The 20,620-nt window shown below is 34.6% G+C and overlaps 1 protein-coding gene across 1 annotated transcript; it reads left to right on the top strand.

Annotated features, from left to right (window-relative positions):
• The first annotated feature begins 1,660 nt into the window (after window positions 1-1,660).
• Window positions 1,661-12,725, top strand: LOC101894915 (fez family zinc finger protein erm). Its single transcript, XM_005181605.4, has 2 exons — window positions 1,661-3,064; window positions 10,980-12,725. The coding sequence occupies exons 1-2, from the start codon at window positions 2,596-2,598 to the stop codon at window positions 12,524-12,526; spliced, it is 2,016 nt and encodes a 671-aa protein (XP_005181662.1). The 5' UTR covers window positions 1,661-2,595; the 3' UTR covers window positions 12,527-12,725.
• Window positions 12,726-20,620: the final 7,895 nt, after the last annotated feature.

Raw genomic sequence — 20,620 nt, 5'->3', positions numbered from 1 at the left:
CTAAAGTGCAAACATAAAAGAACATAAAACAAATTCATTTAATTTAAATGTTGCATGTTTTTGAACAACGCGAAACATAAGAAGAACACGAGACGCAAAAAAAAAGAATAGAAAAAAAACACATTGGAAAAATTATGAGTAACGAAAGGCATGCAACAGTTTTCTTAAAGTTCTTTAGTTCGTCACCGTGGGTGGGGTGGGGGGATGGTTTGGCAAACTTTCTTACTTGGGCGCAAATATGGAAAAACTTTTAATTTAAAAGTTACTCTGGGGAGGAGACAGAGGTCGACAAAGATACACAAAAAAGTACACGATAGGGAGCTAAGAGGGCGGCAAGTTGACTATGTTTTCAACGAGTGTTTTGCTCTGGCCGGAGTTCAGAGTTGAGTTGTTTTTATGAAGAGGCCAAAAAAAGAAAGAAAAAAATCCCCTCTAGCCAAAATTTAATTGCTTCGCATATACTGACAATTGTTAAGGAATCTCAAGTGTTACATTATTCCCTAAAGGGTTTTAAAAGGACATTACTTTAAGTGTTTCGACTGCCACAGAGTTTCACAAAACAATACAGCAACACAAAGGCAGTGCTATAAAAGAGGGGAAACAAAATAATTTCTAACACAGAAACTTGTTACATCCCTGAGAGGGAAATGAGGGGAAATTATGGCAATGGGAATGCAATGGTATTATGGAACAGGACTTGTTAGATTCTGCTTGTTGACCATAGGCAACGGAATGGAATACCCACAAACTTGTTACTTGTACAAGCACAACATGCATATGCCGGAAAGGGGAAATGTGGTACACTTTAGAAACGCCATGGCAATGGAACACTCATTCACTTTTGTTGAATGAAATTGTAAATGTAACCAACCCCTCTTTACCGAGAAATGCAACAATTTCTAAATGGCAATGAAAAATTGACTTTCCCCTTGCCCCTTCTGAGAAACTACCTCCTCCCTTGAGTATCTGGGGAGATAGAGAGAGAGCGAGCCTGGAACTGCATGGAAATGAAACACTCTACTTCCTGATTGTTGCTGCTTTGATTTGAATTTTTATTACCGCAATCATCGCATAAAACAACAATGTAAATACGAGTTATCCTTATGGCCGATTCAATTCCTTTATGTTGTGTTTTGCTTTACTGCTCTCGCACGCTCACTCACTCACTCGCTCGCTCATTTCGCTTGCCACTCACCGCACATGTCCTTTTGTGTTGAACACGTACGTATCCAACAGATACGTACTAACACGAATCAAACGAAGGGACGAACGAAGGGAACAAACGACCGACCATCCAACTGTCTGACATTCAAGTTGGCTGGCTGCCTGAATGGCAGCAGCAACAGTCTGCCTCCCTTAGAGTGTAGCACGAGTTATCCCATATCAACAGAGAGTCTTGTCCATCTGTCGCACTCAGCGATGGCAATTCGCCGCCTTTGGCCCATTGTGAGTGAATTCGCTGTTCGCCTTTTAACCTTAGCATAAGGGTTGGTTTTACCACTCAGCCTCAGCCGAAAGAACTGTGTTCTCAGCCGTGTTCCTATGGACGAAACACGTTTCGCTTCCACACCGTTGCTGGCCAAAGAGCACCAAATGTTGTGATTGTCGCTGGATGGCTCTATATAAGGGCTGACACTTAACGTTGGTGTTTTCATTAACCTCCAAGGGTTGCTTACGTTCGGTTCGCATTTCTATACTCTCTATTTCTTATCAATTAAAACTCTTTAAACGGATCCTTAAGTTTTTTATTTCCCTAAAACTCACACACACACACATCAATCAGTCAGTCAATCAATCAGTCAACTTTACTTTCCATTTCTAAACTTGAATTTTTTTAACTCAACTAAAAAAAACAACAACAACTCAAAAGTTATAAAACAAAAATTGTTAAAAATAAATACGAGAAAACAAACGAAAGCTAAAAAAGTGAAACAGACTGCCCAGAAAAGAAAAGTAACAACAACCAATCGGAAATCAATAACTTCCGGCTTTACAAAAAAATAAGAAAATACAAATCGAACCTTAAGACCGACCGAAAATACGCGAGTTCAACTGGATTTTTGTGTGAACGAAACGGAAGTGCAAAAAGAAAAGCAACAAAAATCGATAAAATGCAAAACCTTAAGACAAGTGAGAAAACTAACTAAGAAACCGAAAAAAAGCAATCGACCAAGCGAGCAGCGAAACAAAAAAAGGATTATGGTTTAAGAAAGGTCCTGCTCCAGACTCCTACCAAGAAGCCTAGAAAGCAAAGCCAAAATATGAAATCCTAAAACTCCCCATTAAAACACAATAGAATTTCGACGAGCCCTTAACTATTTTGCCACAACAGTAACAAAAAAACAACAACAATATTTAATTTTATGTTCTAAACGAAAAAAAAGAAAAGCCCATAAAAATTTCCTTTCCAAATCAAGTTTTTTGGATATTTAAGTTTTACTGCAAATAAAAAACTTTTGCTCGTGCGAAAAAAAATCGAAACCGGAAACTTCGCAACTCAGTAACTTCCCTAGATTCCCAGATCACTGGAATCGATCGCACTACACCATAAACATTTCATTTCATTAGAACTTTGAGTTTGAACTTGCCAACAAAATGCCACGCTGTCTAATGGCCAAAAAATGGAAAGCCTATCCCTGGCCAGATCGTGCCGAGGATAAGAACTCCGGCAACAGTGGCTCAGCGATTAGCACCTGCGACAGCATTGTTAACTTGCCCGAAGTTAGCATACAATTGGTGGAGAAGAAAGTGGAGCCGAAATCGCGGCGTTCCACAATCGATGAAGATGAAGAAATCGATGTTGTGGGCGATAATGTCCTCGCAAATGCAGCAGCTACAGCAACGGTCATTATTAAATCAAGTGATTTGAAATCATCTGTATCTGCATCATCGTCGTCGTCGTCGTCCTCCTCATCAGCATCGCCATCAAATCAAAGCAGTGAAACATCAACTGCAACGGCTACATGTTGGGGCCCATCATCACCCACGGCTGGTGCAACGGCACCCAGTCCTCCGCCTCATTCGCCAGAAGCAGCTACACGTGGTACCACAACTTTGTATAATGGTAAGTAGAAACTTTGGGAATGTTGGGAAGTAAAGAAAGGGGAGGAGGCTTGGAGGGACTTGTAGGAAATATCTGAAAATGGAAATTTGAAATTTGGTTCTGAATTATAAAGGGGAGAAATAATATCGGGGACAAGGAGACAGTCCTAACTTTGAATTACTTGATTGTTATGATGTACTATAAATAAAAAATATTAGAAATTTTTTAAAATAGAAATTACACCGAAACTTAAAAATTAAATCCGAAATGAATTTTTGAAATTACATGGCAAAAAAGAAATTAAGAACAGAGAAGAAAAAATTTATTTGAAAGTTATTCATTCAGAATTTATCAGAAATATTGTTTTCTTGGCTTTTGAAATAGTATTTTTGGCTATTTTGGCTATTGGCCAAAAATACTATTTCAAAAGCCACTAAACAATATTCTTGAAAAATTCAGAACGAATAACTTTCAAATGATTTTTTTCTTCTCTGTTCTTAATTTCTTATTTGCCATTAAATTTCAAAAATACATCTCGGATTTAATTTTGCAATTTTCGGTGTAATTTCATTTGATAAAATCCGAATTTAATTTTTTTTCGCAATTTAGCAAAAATATTCTTCTTTGGCAATACTATTGTGTTTTGAAATATTATTTTTGATAACGAAATTAATTTTTATATAAAAATCAACAATAACTCATCTAATGTGTGCTTCTGAGGCTAATATTTCATTCCATTAAAATATGAAGTTAGAGATTTATTTATTTATTTGTTTTTACAAAATTTTGAATTCCCATTTTTATAGAATCTAGTAGCCGATTATAAACCCAAAAAAATAATCTCGGTATATATTAAAATATCAGTCATAAATGTAAATATTCGTTTTCAACATAATTTGTGAAGTTTTAACAAATGATTATGGGTTATTGAATTTTTGCCACTTTTATGGTAGCTACTTAAAAAAAAAAAAATTTTTTGTCAGATTTTTGAAAATTAGGTGGCATTGTTACAGTTAGCCTTTTGATCAGCTGCAATAAATCGGTTACCAATTTTCATTCATTTATATATTGATGTGCCCAGCCTAAAAGAATGCATCATACATGCTCGATGTTGTATTTTGAAGATAATGTACTACTTTCTGATTATTAAAATAACAATGACTTTCTTAAATTCCTTCCTTAAATTTGATATTATTTTTTTACAAATATTGAAACATTTTTACTTGTTTTTTATCTTTGATCACAAAAATATATGCTTTGATAGTTAGCATTGGGATCGAGTTCCTTTTTTTAAATAGTTATTTACCCATCATAAAATACAATTTTCCAAAATTCTACTTTTTTTCCGGAGAAATAATAAAATAACAAGGATTTTCTTAAAGGATAAATCATTTGTTTTAAATATCTCAAAAAAATATATTTTACGTATTATAGGGACCACATCTTTTAAAATTTATATTTGACCATTTTTTGGTCGCCATAAATCCCTTTAATATTCTACTATCTAGTTCGAGGAAAAATCCTGACATTATAAATTTTTAATCATTTATATTTTCCTGACTGTTCCCACCAGACAAAAACAACAAAATATGTGATTAGGAAAATAGGAACCAATAATTTTCTTTTAATGATGGCAGACAAGTGTCATTACCCTCCATAGACCCAAAAATAGCGGACAAACAAAAGCTCAAAATTACAACTAGACAGACAAGACAATGTTAATAATGTACATAATTTGCTTGTTATATATTAACAAAACTCAATCACACAACAGGCTATGTAGTTACTCTTGCATATACATACATTCCAAATAAGTAAATAATAATAATATTATGATGATTCTCACTTAAAGCCAAAGTTAATTACAATGAAATGGCCCAAAGGTTAATAACTGGAAAAAAAAAAAAAAACCTAAAACCAAAAAATCGAACAGGACATTTAGCCACTGTTAAAGTTTACTCTCCTAACTTGGCAACAAAAACAAATGACTTTACTACTCACAAAACAACCAAAAAGAGACCAAAACAAATGGAAACATATTAAACTTAAAGTCATTAAGGAAACGGAAAGGACAAGTTGGAACTAAGAGACAGAAAAAAAGCGGCGAAACCGCATTTAAACAACAATACCCTCACTCTCACACCCACACTGAATCGTGGGGCATGCTTCTTGAAACCTAAAATTTCTTGTAAATAAATGAAAATGTTTTTCGTGCCAGGACGCCCAAAAGTCATTAAGTTTAAATTAGGGAAAAATGCGTAGAAAAGCCAACTTAAATACACTGATAAATTATTGCTGTTAGACTTTGAGCTTAGTTGGGTTATAAATGGCTGCAAGTGAAAACATGGAAATAAGTCAGGGGATTTAGAGTTTGTTTGCTTTTTATTTGGGAAATTAACACCTGAAAAATTGAAAATTTTCGATTTGTTTTTTTTTTTTTTTGTTTTTTGAGAGAGGCTGACAATTGATTGCGGAAGTTTAAAATACGTGTTTGAATTTTTGAAAGAAAACTTGGGGAAGAATGTTTTTTTTTATTTTTAAAAGTTGAGGGTCGATTCAGAGTTTTTTTTTTTTTTTTTTGCTTTAAATCTGATAATGACATATTCAATAAAAGCATATATTTAAAAATATATCAATATATTTTTGAGAAAAAATTATATAAATATATATTTTAACTAGAAATATATAAAAAATGTATTTTTAAGAAAAATATGTATCATTATATAGTTAGAATAGCTTGAATGTTGCTCTGCGTCATTTTGGCCCAATCCCGGCGAAGCGCTTCCTTGAGGTGATCGACACTTTGGTATTTTTTAGTGCCAAACTTGCTTTCCAAATAATCAAGACACAATAGTCCAACGAATTGGTATCCAGAGATTTTGGTGGCCATTGTGCTCTGGAAATGAAGCGAGGAACCTCATTTTGTAAGCATTTATGGGTGACGCGTGCTGAGTGCGATGGTGCTGAGTCATGTTGGAATGTCCAAGGTCTGCGGCCCAAATGTTTGCGTGTGCAACGATCTAATACACCCTCCAGAATATGTTCGCGACAATATTCGGCATTTATTTTGATGCCATGCTCGATTAATACGAGCGGAGAGCGACCATCGGTTGTTATGGCGGCCCACACCATCACCATGGCCGGCGCTTGAGTTCTGGTGGCCAACCGGAGGTGCACATTTTCAGCTGACCTCTTTGGCAAGTAAATACGATCATTTTGTTTGTAATGCCAGCAGTTTGTAATGCTTTCTCATCGGAGAAAACCGATTTCGACAGTTCACCACTTTCGACCAAGTAAAGCAACTCTTTATCTCTTTTGAGTCTATTTTCTTTCCGTTGCGGTGTAAGTTCTTGCACTTTTTGGAATTTCAATGGCTCATTTTTCAATATTTGCCGAATGGAATATTGCAAAATGTTCAGCTCATGAGCCATTTTTCGGCCACTGTGACACGGCGTTTTTAATTCAAAATATGGTAATAGAATATTTTAAATTTTTGGAAAATTTATAATGAGTTTCTTAATATTTTGAATAATTTTCGAAACTTATATTTATAAGGACCTTTATTTCAAGACATTGTAAATATTTATTTTTAGAATCTGTTCCTCCAAATATTATTACTACCTTTTGGAATAATAACTAGTTTATATTCCCTCTGATTTTTTAATGTTGAAAACTTTTTATGTAACCCTTCAATATTTGGAATAATTATTTAAAAGACATTTTTCTTAAGACTTGTTTCATGACATTTTCGCATTTATTTCTTCAATTTATTTTCTCAGGTTTTTCTACTGGCATTACTAACGATTTAAGCATAAAATTTTATTCAATTTCATTTTTAAATTTTTTGGGACATTTAAATTGAGCCTTTCGTATTTTTTGGAAATTATTATTCAAATGTGATATTTATTACGACTTATATTTCATGACACTCCAATTGTGTTTATTTTTAGAAAACTGTTTTCTCAATACTTCCAATGACGTTATTTTGAATTTGAATTTCATTTGGTTTCCTTTCTCTTTTAGGCTTTTAATCAAACCGTTGTTAGAATGACTTTGAAACTTAATTCAAATTCATTCTAGAGGCTTTTCTTCGAGTCCCTGTAACCACCCACTATTGTTGTGTTGTAAGGACTTGTTGGGGCTACTCCAACTCTTAGCAGCTATTAAACCTGATTTCCATCTCTAAAATGTCGTGTTTTAAGTTTTTTTTTTTTGTTATTGCCAGGTTTTATTGTTGTCTCACAAAAAAAGAAAAAAAAAACGAACACGCATATCCGTATCCGGTTGCCAGCCAACCCAGGGGGAGCTAAAATTCAGGCCCACCATTTCCAAAAAAAAAAGAAAAATATCTATAGAAAACGAAATTGTTTTGTACTATTGCCCAAACATTATTTACCATGTTTTCTTTTATTCCATACCAAAACGACAACAACAAAATATTTGTTTGTTTTCCCCTTCTCTATCTGTGTCTCTCTCCATCTCTCTCTTCGCTGGGCCGAAAAACCTTTAAGGCATTTAACTCGTTTCAAATTTATAATGTTCTGTTTCTGTTAAATGTTTTGACAAATTTCGTATTAAAGAATATGTTCTGATCTTTGGCAATATCCATTGCTGTCCTTGGGTTGTTTTCCCCCACCCCCCATTTCCCCAGCAAGGGTGTGCAAGTTAACTGCCTTTTTTGTGTAGTTCGAAAAAAACACACACATTTTCCCAGAGTGGGAGGGATTGAAAGGATTTGGTTATTTGAGCGTAATAATACCGTCGCAAAAACAAATCAACTGTTAATAGAAAAATAAAAAAACGAGGAATGAAAAAACTTGTAACGATGAACTGACACAAACACAGAGCTGAACAAGAAAATTGTATTACGGCAATAACAACAAGAAAACAAGGAAAAATAAATAGAAAAATAACCCATGGCAAAAAAGGTTGTTGCGTTGTCAGCATGTTGCTTCGCAGACGAAATGTTCATCATGGCAGTCATCATGATGAGCATGGTTGCCAGCATCAGCAGCAGCACCCCGGCCATAGCTTTTCAAACAAACACTCACTCACACACACACACATGTATGTATGTAATTTATTTGCCAAATTCCTAGGCCTTATTCGCTTTGGTTTTGCAATTTCAAGTGTTTTCTATGTTTGTTGTTTTTGTTGTTGTTGTTTCATGTCTGCTTAAAGCTTGAATGCTTGACTGCGAGACAGTCTCTAAAAACTCAACCATCAACTCTTTCATCACGTTGCTTAGAGCCCAACCCAGCCCGGTTCAGACATGCCGTTCAGCTGGCTCAATATCCAACAAACACCCCAATACGCTGTTAGGCACAGCGGCCTTAGTGTTGAGTTTATTTTTTTAGTCTATATCCTTGCATGATGATGATGATGAGTATATATTTTCCTCTTTAGCCAACCCCCTCCGCCAACCTCTCCCCCCTCACCAACACACACATGTTGTTGGGAAACTGTTGCTATACAAGCAAACAACCAGACCTCACAATTGTATATATCAACAAAAGGCAAAGCCAGCAATCACGTGAAATATGTGTAGCATACTTATGGGCGCAACAGTAAAGGGTAAAATTACGGCATCAAGGGGTTCGAAAACATTCAAGATTTCTTATATTTAATATAGAAAATTTAATAATTTAAATTTGTTTAATAATATTTCTATTAAACAAATTTAAATTATTAAGAGAGATTTATTCGTGGATCTGCTTAAAGTTTTATGACTTATATTTTGATAAAGATTTAAATTCAGAAAGAAATTGTTAGGGTATTTTATTTCTACTCCATATTTTTGTGAATATATAACTCTCGATTTACCCAGGTCCTAGTTTTTTTTTTTTTAAATTTTTTATTTCTAAACAAAAATCTTTCCATTTTTCCATTTAAATCGCTTCCATGCGTTCCATGGCAACCCCATAATTCAATTGAATTAATTTTACTAATGTTTTCCCCTGAAAAAAATTTCAGGAATTTGCGATATGACACAAGCTGTTGGTTGGCTCGCTGTTGAATGTAAAATCTTAAATCCCAATCTCATGGTGGCATTCATTTAGCAACTCCTCCCTTTTTTCGGATCGTTTATCCTTGATGGCGTGTATTTTTCCCCCACCTCCTCAAAACTTAACAATGTTTCATAAAACTATTTAATTTTGCAAAAACACTAACGTAGTTGGATTTTTCCGTATTTTTTTTCTTTTTTTGCTGAGCCAAATTTGTGAGAATATGACCCAGAATGTGACACATGTCACCAACATAAATCTTCAGAACACAACCCTTTTTTTTGTGTTAGCCTGGTTGGCTGACTGGTTGGTTGTTTGGCATTGTGATGCAACAGAGGCAACCAAGCGTCTGGGCTTAATTAAAAAAAAATCCGCACACACACACACATTCACATACACATATGATGGAGGATTTACCTAGCCAAAAGCTAGACGATTTCAATCTATCGGCTGCTGCCACATTTATTTCTTGCCATATTTCATAGGAATCAAAGCGACATTATTTCTAAATGAGTTGTCTACAGATTTAGGACATGTTGTGCCATTTTTAGTTTTTTTTATGTCTTATCTGTTGTATCTATGGCAGACAGACACACAGGCTGTTAGAGGCTGGCCTCACTGGATTTTTGTTGTGTCTTTTTTTACCTCATTTTAAAGGTTTCTCATTTTCTTGCTTCAGCCTCTTCTAGTATTTTTTGTCGGTACGCATTGAATGTGCCGTTGTGAGCTTTAAATGTCCCCTCAATGCAAAGAGTTTTTGCATCCATCGTTGAGTGCGGTGGAAAAAAAGTTTGGCCAAAAACTTAGTTGGCTGGGGGAATAGAAATATTTTGTATTCTGTATTAAAAAGCAAACCAAAGCCAAGTAGCGAGGGACCCAAGAGTACACACCCAACCGTATTGGCGCACACACACAGATAGACACACATACACGCCGACCGGCAAACAAGGACACAGACACCCCGGTTACTCTTGAAACATTTGAGGAGTTTTATTTTTACAGCCAACGGAGCTAGCTAGTGTTGGTCTTGTCGAGTCTTTTATTTTTTGGGGCCTTTTGGGAGGTTATGGCGCGTATGGAGTACTGCAATGCGACATTTTTAATGTTTTACATTTTCACATTTTTCCATAGCTTCTGTTCGGGGTTCGGTAACTTGGCTTTCTTTCCTTTCGTTTTGCAAGCCTACTACATAGCCCCTTTTACAGGAAGCACCTCGGCATTTATGTACATTTGGTATGTGTAACATTTTGGTCTACGCCTCCACCACCCGAACCCAAATGTCGTTGTTGCAACACATCAAGTAAAGTTGGCTTGCACCACCACCACCTGCACCACAGTAGTAAGGCGTCTATAACGTGGAAAAAAGTTTTATGTTGCTAATTCAACACGTTTCCTACTTGTTGGTATTTCAACAACAACAACACCAACATTCACCATTCCCCGCTGCCATTTGCCGTTATATGTTGGTTAAGAGATATTCGTATCGCCGTATCCGTATCCGTTTTCAGCGCAGTCCTTCTCTGCAACTAAAACTAATATGCTTGGTTACACATGTCTGGCATTAGGCTTTTAGCTTAAATAGTTTCATTTACCATGTTTACACACTTACCAATGTAAATGCACAACTACATACATACAGAATACATGTAGGCTATATGTTTATGGCCATGTAGAAGATAAAAAGCTTTTACTCACACATACACTCACACACAAATGAGCTGTTTGGATATTCTACGGATGTCCTTGTGTTTATGTAGCAGGAAAAGGAAATGATGGCAATGAGAAGAGTCTAGCATGGCAAGAAGATTAACTACAACAGATCACATTACCTCCAGCCCAGGGACCTCCACTTGTAGCTTTCTCTTTCTCCTTTTTTTGGCTTTAATATTAACATTTTGTTTTTCTTTTTTTTTCGCCCCGTTTCTTTAAAGGTTACAATCATGAGGTACCTAACGCTTTACACTACACTGCGTACCTGCCTCGTTTGGAAAATGAAGTTACCGTCATCACCAGCACCTCCAACATGCAACAGCAGCCGCAATCGCATCATCAGCATCCATTCAATTATCAAACACCTCCGCCCTCGAATGCATCGTCGCCTTCAGCATCACCCTCCAGCCGCAGCAGCAGTATATCTTGTGAACGTCTTAGTCCGCCCATAATACGCATCAAAACCGAGTCGCAAGATGATGTGGATTCGAGCAGTACGGAATCGCGTAAATGCTATAGCAGCACTGGAGCTGCCCTCTCGCTGCCGCCCAAAAAGAAAGACATTTACCGGCCGTACTCGCTAGACGACAGACCTTCGACAGATCGCCTGCGTTTGCGGGTGCCAGCCGAGGAGGATTTGCATGCGGCCCATGCCATTTTAGATTTGAGCGCCTCAACAGCCTTCCATCCGCCAACACAGCCTCATCAATTGCAGCAGATCCACCAGCACCATCACGCCCATCATCAGCACCTGAGCCATCACCAGCCTTTGCATCCGCTGCATCACATCACACAGGCCATACAATTGCAGCAGCAGCAACAACAACATCAACAGGCAGCCGCCCAACCTTCAATAGCTGATTTGGCTGCCGCAGCCATTGTGGCCAATGAACAACGTCCCCGTTCCAACTCTTCCATGCACAGCATGCAAAGTAATTCGGACAGTGAACGTCAGCCCAGTTCGCCGGCCAGTTCCGTGCAGAATGAGAACAACAACACCACAAATCAGTTTCCTACAACAACAAATGGGCCGACCAGCAAAACCGTGGCCTATACCTATGAGGCGTTCTTTGTGAGCGATGGTCGTTCGAAACGTAAAAACATCACCGATCCAGTGGTGGCCTTACAGCAGGAACAACAAAAGGCCAAATACACTTGCAGCGAGTGCGGCAAACAGTATGCCACCTCCAGCAATTTGTCGCGCCACAAACAGACACACAGATCGCTGGACTCTCAATCGGCCAAGAAGTGTCACACCTGTGGCAAGGCTTATGTCTCCATGCCCGCCCTGGCCATGCATGTCCTGACGCACAAACTCTCCCACAGTTGTGGTGTGTGCGGCAAACTCTTCTCCCGTCCTTGGCTGCTGCAGGGTCATTTGCGTTCGCACACCGGCGAAAAGCCCTATGGCTGTGCCCACTGTGGCAAGGCCTTTGCGGATCGTTCCAATCTACGGGCTCACATGCAGACGCACTCCATCGACAAGAACTTCGAATGCAAACGCTGTCACAAATCATTCGCCCTGAAATCGTACCTCAACAAACACTTGGAGTCGGCGTGCCTGAAGGATGAGGCCGATATGCAATTCGACAGCACCAGTGACAGTGGTGGCATGACTTCTCCTACTCCTACCGAGGACTATAATCCTCCCAACTATCTCCAGCAGCAACAACAACAACAGGCACAAAATGCTTTTAAGATAAGTCACATACCACAGCCAGTACCAGCAGCGGCTGTGGTGAAAGTAGAGGCCACATTTGCGGGTTAAGAACCGCAAGAAAAGTAACAGAATATTGTAAGTAGTTTTAAAACAAAAACCAAAAGAAACACAAAAACCAACAACAACACAAACAACGCAAGAAGAAAACAAACACAAAACAAAAGAAAAAGGTTACGATTTTGTTTAACAAAAATGTTGGCAATTTTTCTTAAAAAAATCCATCTTTCAAAAAAAAGAAAACAAATAAGTAATATGACAATATTTACATTTTACATACAAAACAAAATTAACTGGAAATACCACAACCATATTTCTATTATGATCTACAATTAATTTTTATATAATTAATTTAATTTAAAAAAAACAAACCTCAATTAAGTTTTAGTTCATTAATTTGTGTACACTCAAAAAATCGCAATTCGTCCATTTTATTTTAAGCAAAACATTCCAAATGCGGCGTTTTGCCGGGAACGAGCGCAAAACGCGAATTCAAAGGATCTCTTATAATTTGTATAGCATATTTACGATAGGAAATACTCACATACTCTCCTCCCCTCCATCAAGTTTATTCTCTCTCTCTAGTCAAATTACATAAATTAATAATACTCACTCTCTTTCATTATCATCATCACTCACCCATTGTTCGTTACCAAGCCATTGAAACATTTCCCTCTCTCACATCAACTCAACTCACTTAGGCTTAATTCTCATCTCATCACTCTGCTCATTTCTTCTTGTATTCTACCTTAAAAGCAATACTCTTAAGCAAAAGTGTTCTTAGACAACCCAGCAAACAAAGCAACGATGAACATTGAAATTGTGAAGCAAATTTGAATCAACGAAAAGCAAAGTTTCTCAAACAACGAATTAGGCCATAAGTCCAGAAAACAAAACAAAAAATAAAAAAACCAATTCCAAACTCTAGTAATCTACATATACTCTTAATATACATTATAGGAAAGAAACAAAAATATATTTCGAAAAGTTATTAAAAAACCATATAACAAAAGATCCTCTCCACTCTTAAAGAAAGCAATATTACATTTATATTTTCTAAAAAATTAAAGGCCCAAAAAATCAGTCAATTAATTATAAGTCAGAAAAGGAAAATGGAATTCAATTATTTGGTTTTTAACGAACGTAACGAACCCTGTTTCCCTCTTAAACACTAATTTCTCTCTCTCTAGTCAATTCCCTACCAGTCAATCTAAATGAAAAGTATCCAAAGATAGCAACCTCTCACCATACCAGTGTTTGTATTCATACCAAAAGTTTAGTTTAAATTGATAAACAAAATAATAATTAGTTTAGCATTTTCCCTAGTCGCTGTAGAACAGCTGTAGTTTTCTTAAATTAGTTTATTTTCATGGCATACTTTTAGGAGTTATACAGCGCAAATAGTTGAAGAATAACCCCAAACTCTTTACTTCGCTCTCAACATTCCATCTCTACGTTTTAGGTTTTAGTTATAAAAAAACAAGAATTACCAGTGTAATTTCTAGTCGTATTTATTAGGTAATTAGCATAGGATGAATAGTTTAGTTTTATTATGTTTAGGTTTCGTTTTTTTCCACTTTTTCTGCTTTGCTTTCATTTTCTCTCTCGAAAAAATCTTTTCCCTAAAATTATACTTCTTATATCTTTCCCTCTCTCTTCTGAAAGTCTTTACACTTTCTAATCTAACTACTTCTTCTGAGTACCTATTTCTCCATTTTTATTCTCTTTAAATCTTTTTAAATTCTTTCTCTTGCTGCTCTCCTTCTTTCCTCTCTTCTTCTAAATTATATTTATCACATTAGTTTTAATTATAGAATGAAGACACTATCTTCATTATAATGAGACACAATCCCAGTTTTAATATTGTTTGTTGTTTCTAGTCTTAAATTAAGTTTTCATTTCTTTCCTCACTCTCTCTCTCTCTCTCTTTTGTTTTTTTAATATTTCTCTTTAAAACGCCTGTCTTTAAATTTATGAATTGTGTTCATATTTTACATAGATGGGCAAGTATGCACGCTAGCGTTGATATCTCTTATTCTCCGTCATAAGTAAAATATAAAAAAAAAGACATACATGAATAATTTTGCACAATTGTTAGTGAAAATAATTTTTTTGACAATTTTGATTATTTGTTTGTTTAAAAATTATTAAATAATCAAAAATTCAATGCAGGAAAAGTTATTTCAAAATTCTCTTTAGCATTTCTCTTTCAATATTTTGCCCTTCTATGACATGAATTCAAATGATCTCTTTGTGTTCTAGTCTATTTATACTCTTTCAACTACTCAATTATTCTCTCTCGATTAGTTATATATTTTCAAGTGATCTCTATTCAGTGAACTCTAGTCTTAGTTTAATATTCTCTCTCTTCTCTTTGTTCTAATTATATATTATCATTTATATATTTTTGTAATATTCAACTTTCAACTGATCTCAAAGCTCTCTGAATACTCTGCTTTTAAAATTTCTACTTCTTCCTTTCTAAAAAACTCTTCAACTCTCTCTTTCTCTCTCTATCCTATTTCTATTTTCTAAAGTTCTATCTACATTCTTGAATTACATATATTCTGTTATGTGTTCTAAACTTTCTATCTTTACTCTATGACTCTCTCTTTCTCTCTATGACTTTCCAATGTCCTATTCTATCTCACTTTTCTTTTTTCACTTCCCCTTAACTTAACAATTAAACATAAAAAAACCCCAAACAAAAAAATAACTTTCAGTTCAAATTTTTGATCAATTTTCAGTTACTAGTTCAATTAAGTGGATACCATTGCGAATATGGCTTCTACAACAGTGGGATAAGGGTGCAATAATAACATTAATTAATTATTTAGCGAAAAAAAGCAAAATAATTAAAATACAAAACATTTTGGCTTACATTAAATTAAACAAAATTTATCTGTACATACAAAACAAATATATAGAACTCTTTTTTTGGGATTAACCACAAAAAACAAGCTCTTATATAAATCTCCCCAAATCTCTATCTCTCTCTCTTTCTCCTCTGTACTATATTACTCTAATTCTCCTAAAACTGTAGAATAAAATCCATTCTAGATTAATTGAAACTATATTTAAGCAAAACAAAAGAAAAAACTGTTTTAGAGTTTTTTACACAGTCTACCAGTGTTAACCTCACTTTCTCTCCCTCTCTCTCGCTCTCAGTCTAAACATGGGCTCCTCTGAAAACTCTTTTATCTTATGTTTCCCTTTGTGTCACTCACAGTTTACTCTCTCTCTCTCTCTTTTATTTTTCTTTAATATTCTAACACTCTCATACCCTCTTAATTTTGCTTTTTCTCTTTCTCTTCCTCAATTAAGCCCCAAACTCTAAACAACAGTTTTTTGACTCTCTCTAATTTCTGTTTTTGTACAAAATTGTGTCAATTAAACCAAAACAAATAGGAAACGGAAACAACAAATGGAAAAGTTTTACATATAACCATAGAAGCTCTGCAATGACAGAGGATTTTTAGGGTTTTAAAAGCTTTTAGGTTTTTATGATTAACTCTTTAGTTATTAGAGTGTAGTTTTAGTAACACAAGCCCCCTCTCAAGGACAACTTAAGGGTTAAGCTTTGCCTACCACAGTGTACAGCATAAGAAAGGGGCTGCTAACGTTAGGTATTCTGAGTGACATTCTTTACTTAAAATCAGTATTTTTACAAATGATGACACACACACATACATACATATATAGGTTTAAATAATAATAATTTTCAACAACTTTGCTCCACAACAACCTCAACAATTTTCTCTGTCTCTATGCATCTCTTGTATTTAAAGAAAAAGGAATCGCAATGATTTTCTTGCAGTCATAAATGTCGAGTGTTCTCTAGTCACTAGAACCCCTAACGCAAACGCCTCTGGTTTGAATAGTTTTAACAAAAAAATATATTTTAATACCAAAAAACAAAATCAGCTTCAATGGCCGATCTCAAGTAAATTAAATAATAGATTTAAAAGAAAAACGGAATCTATTGGAAGTAAAAATCCCAATTTTCTTCTAAGATCCCATACAGCCAGAAAAACCAAATATATGAAAATAAAACTTGCTGAAAAAACATAAATTAAGGAAACAGCCTAAGTTAAAATTTTTATAAGTCCCCCCTTCCTTAACCTTTCATAACAAAGGATACCTAGGAAAATATAAAGAAAAATAAAAAAACAAACAACTCGGCTAAAGTACCAAAGCAATACTCATTTTTATACAAAATAAGCAAAATTTAAACAAAAAAAGTTTTGCTGAAATATTTGTAAGAAATTAAAATTTATATAAAAATTAAAATAATTTTAGTTTTAATTTTAAATGTAAATATTTTCAACTACAATTAAATTGTAAATATTTGTTATAACAAAAACCCACAAACAAATTCAACTTATTCAACGAATCTTAAAACCAAAATGCTAAGATTGTAAGTTTTATAAGAAGCAATTAAGTCAATACCCAATTAAGCAATATATTACTAATTTAATTATTATTTATTTATTTTAATTAAATTTTGTATTAATTTTATGTTAACAATGATTTTTGTTAAATAATTAATTTTAATTATTTTATTTAAAAACAAAAACAACATTAAAAAAAATACAATGTAATAGAGTTTTGTATAGTTAAAGTAACATTATATATAAATATTATTTTAAAGTTAATTGAAAACAAACCATCTACCAGTTATTTATTATTATTATTCATTATAAATGAACGTAAAAATTAAAAAAAACAATTCTTATAACAAACCAATCAACCCAAACAAAAAACGTATATAATGGCATATTTATATAAATAAAAAAGAAAAAACATTCATAAAAAGAAACGTATATACATGATTAATTTAAATAATAAATAATTTAAGAGTTACACTAATATACATACAAACAAACAAACATACTTACATACATACACCTTATAAATACAAATCAAAATTGAAACAAAACAAAAAAAAAAATATATATATATACAAATATATTGTGAAATATTATTGAAAACACAAACAAAACTTATTCTTGTTTTATTTTTTTTAAACATTCAACAGCAACAACATAAAATATTTTTATTCATTTTATGTTTTTTTTTTTAATTTTTTTTTATAAATGCGAGTTAAGAGCAGGCGGGTGGTTGACGGTATTGGTGAAAATAGCTTGGGATAATTTAAAAACTTGGACATTTTTATCCAAAGGCAGCATAGTTTTTTTTTTCTTGTAACAGTAGAAAATGGGCTTTCGGCAAAAGAACAAATATCATTATAAGGATCAAGCCTCGAAGGAGCTATCTTATTTTTTTTCGAATTGAACTAAAACACAAGAAAATCGTTTTAATGTCCATATTGGAAGTATAATTCAACGAAATAAATTTGCACGATTTGCAAGCATTGTTCTTTTGTCAACCTGTTCGTGCTGAAATGGCAAACCAAACTAAATATTAATCACTTGACAGCTGACAAAATCGCCGTAATGCTTATCTTTAACGGCACCCCACAAATAGTAGTCCAACGGTGTCAAATCGTAGCTCCAAGGTGGCCAACAGGACGAAAAATGGCCCAATTATCCCTCTGGATCAAAATCGGCACCAGTGACTCGTCGCTATTTTCCCACACATTCTGCAACATAACGATGATTTTCGAAGTAATATTGCAATATTTTCAGCGTTGTTCAAGCATATAAAAAATCAAACATGATTTGTATATGCATTCACTAGTTGAAAAAATGTATATGGCGGGCCCTGTATCTAGTATCTTTTTTTCCTCTTTTCTCACAATTGGTATTCCGGACGAAATAAACAGTTTTGAGTCCAGATATGTGGGTCGATAATATCCATTCTCTTAATCTTGTTAAGAATTTGTATGTTGCGGATGAGAAAGTTGAAACAAAGGTGAGATCGTATAAAATGCATAATTTTGACTCTTTGGGCGAGAAGCACCCGAATCTCAAGAATGTTGGTATGAATAAAATTGGAACTAAATATGAGAACGGTTTCATTTAATATGGAAATTTGAATTTCAAAATGTTGACTCTTTATGCGGGGAAATACTGGAAGTAGTGCACCTCCATAGGCCAAATTTGCACATGACTTTAGTTTGATAAACATTTTCGTAGTCCAGCGCAGTGAGATTTGTGATTTTTCCAAATAATGGACCGAAATCGACCTATATTTGGTAAAAATTCCAAGATAAGTGTATTTTGTAGTGAATCAAATTCAGTAGAATTTTCTAATATACGACAGTCATGATTGTTAAAGATGCTGGATATAAATAGTAGGGTAGGGTAAATTTTGGACCAAAACAAAAACCGCCTACGCCTTGCTCGAGATTTATTTTTCTGTTTTTTTTTTTTCAAAAAGTTCACCCTCAAATTGGGAGATGGGTTAAGCAGTTGACCGATATTGAAAATAAGTCTGAAATCGGAATGAAGAATTATTTGAATTCTAAAGCATTTGCAGTTCAAAAAGTTGAAAATATGTCTCTGAAGTCAACCGTCAAACATTGAGGAATCATCGAAAAGGGCCATAAAAAATTTCCATCTTGGAACTTTTTATATCCCATACCCCCCACCCCATTTTTTCCAAACTGGCAGCTGAAAATATAAGCATGTGATTTGACAAAAATTGCTACAGACGAAATTTCTGATTGCATTAAATGTAGTCCGTCAGAAATTTGATCATTTTCTGAAATGCAGGACTACCTTTTATAAAAGCCCCAGTCCGATTTTTGCATTTTTAATATATTTAAAATTCGTAAAGGCTATCTATCTTTTTTTTACGATGCTGATATATTTTGGGATTTTTGCCAAGTCGCGCGAGGTCCACTATGTGATATCCTACAACACTATAATATATTACAAAAGGTCTTATAGGATATGACAGGTAGCATTTGCCCTATTTTTACGCCGTCAGTCATGCTTATAAGTAGTCAAAACCATTTCACACAAAACTTGTGGTCCAGTTTACCGTCTAAATATTATCCGATGATCTTGGAAAATGCTAGGCTTCTGCCTCGTTTCAATCTCTAACCTCAAGCGAAATTGCATGTTGATTGCTCTTTAATTGTGATAATATTTTGAGAATATCTCCAAAAACAATATGCTTCTATTCTGACTCTAAGCCAACCTCTATGTAAAATTTCTTTGTGTTCGGACGATAATTGTCACTCCGGAGTCACCGCAACCTTTCGTTTTTTGACTGGTGGTATTTGCCCCATATTAATGCCATCTGTCGTGCTGATATGTAATCAAACCAATTTCACACAAAACTTGTTTACCCGCTGAATATTATCCGATGGCCATGCAAGATGCTAGGCATCTGCTTTTTTTTACACTCCAACCTCATGCAAAATTCCATATCGATTGGTCTTTAGCTGTGACCTGTAGAGCGACTGCAAAATAAAGAACATTTTTGGGCTTTGACCCTTTTCAGCTTTTTAGTATTTTGCGATCTTCAAAAACAATAAGCTTTTATTCTGACCCTAAGCCAAGCCCCATGCAAAATTTCGTGAGAATAGGACGATTTCACTGCAAATTTCAGGTCACTGAGCTCGTCTCGATGGAGAAAAAGACGCATATTTCAACCCATTAGTATTTTTTGATCATCTCAATAGCAAAAGAATTCTATTCTGGCCCTAACCCCTACTCCATGCTGGATTTTGTGAAAATCAGGCCATAATTGCTACCTATAGCGTAACTACAATTTGACGTGGACAGACGGATACACATGACCTGATCGACTCAGCTTGGCGAGATAGGTATTCATGTATAACATCGTGGGTCTTGAACCAATATTTCGAGGTGTAACAAACTTCTTTGCCCAATCGAACTTAAAATACTAACATATGCTGTTGTAGGGTATAAAAATAGAATATTATGACATCAAACCCATTCATTAAAAACATTTCAGAGTTGTTAGTGTTTTAGGTCCATACCAGCTTTACTTTTAAGGTTTGGAATGTATTGAACTCAATTTAAATTTTTAATAATAATTTTCCATTTTTTTGTTTCATTTTTTTTTTTCAAACACATCACAATGTACAGCAAAAGGCCTCCCTCAAACAAAAATTTGTACCTACCATAAATTTTAAGGCACTTTATACTACAGATAGTTGAAAGAAACATAAAATACATTTAAAACAATAGCAACAGCAACAACAATTTT

Source organism: Musca domestica, unplaced genomic scaffold (assembly GCF_030504385.1).
Source record: "Musca domestica strain aabys unplaced genomic scaffold, Musca_domestica.polishedcontigs.V.1.1 15, whole genome shotgun sequence".
Classification (NCBI taxonomy): domain Eukaryota; kingdom Metazoa; phylum Arthropoda; class Insecta; order Diptera; family Muscidae; genus Musca; species Musca domestica.
Note: the sequence above shows the minus strand (reverse complement) of the source record. Positions and strands in the feature narration are given on the sequence as shown.

What these genes read in the sequence shown, in the direction of transcription:
- LOC101894915 (XM_005181605.4), top strand. Translation starts at nt 2,596, where the DNA reads ATGCCACGCTGTCTAATGGCCAAAAAATGGAAAGCCTATCCCTGGCCA. An exon ending in TACCACAACTTTGTATAATG is followed by an intron (nt 3,065 to 10,979) that starts GTAAGTAGAAAC and finishes GTTTCTTTAAAG; the next exon opens with GTTACAATCATGAGGTACCT.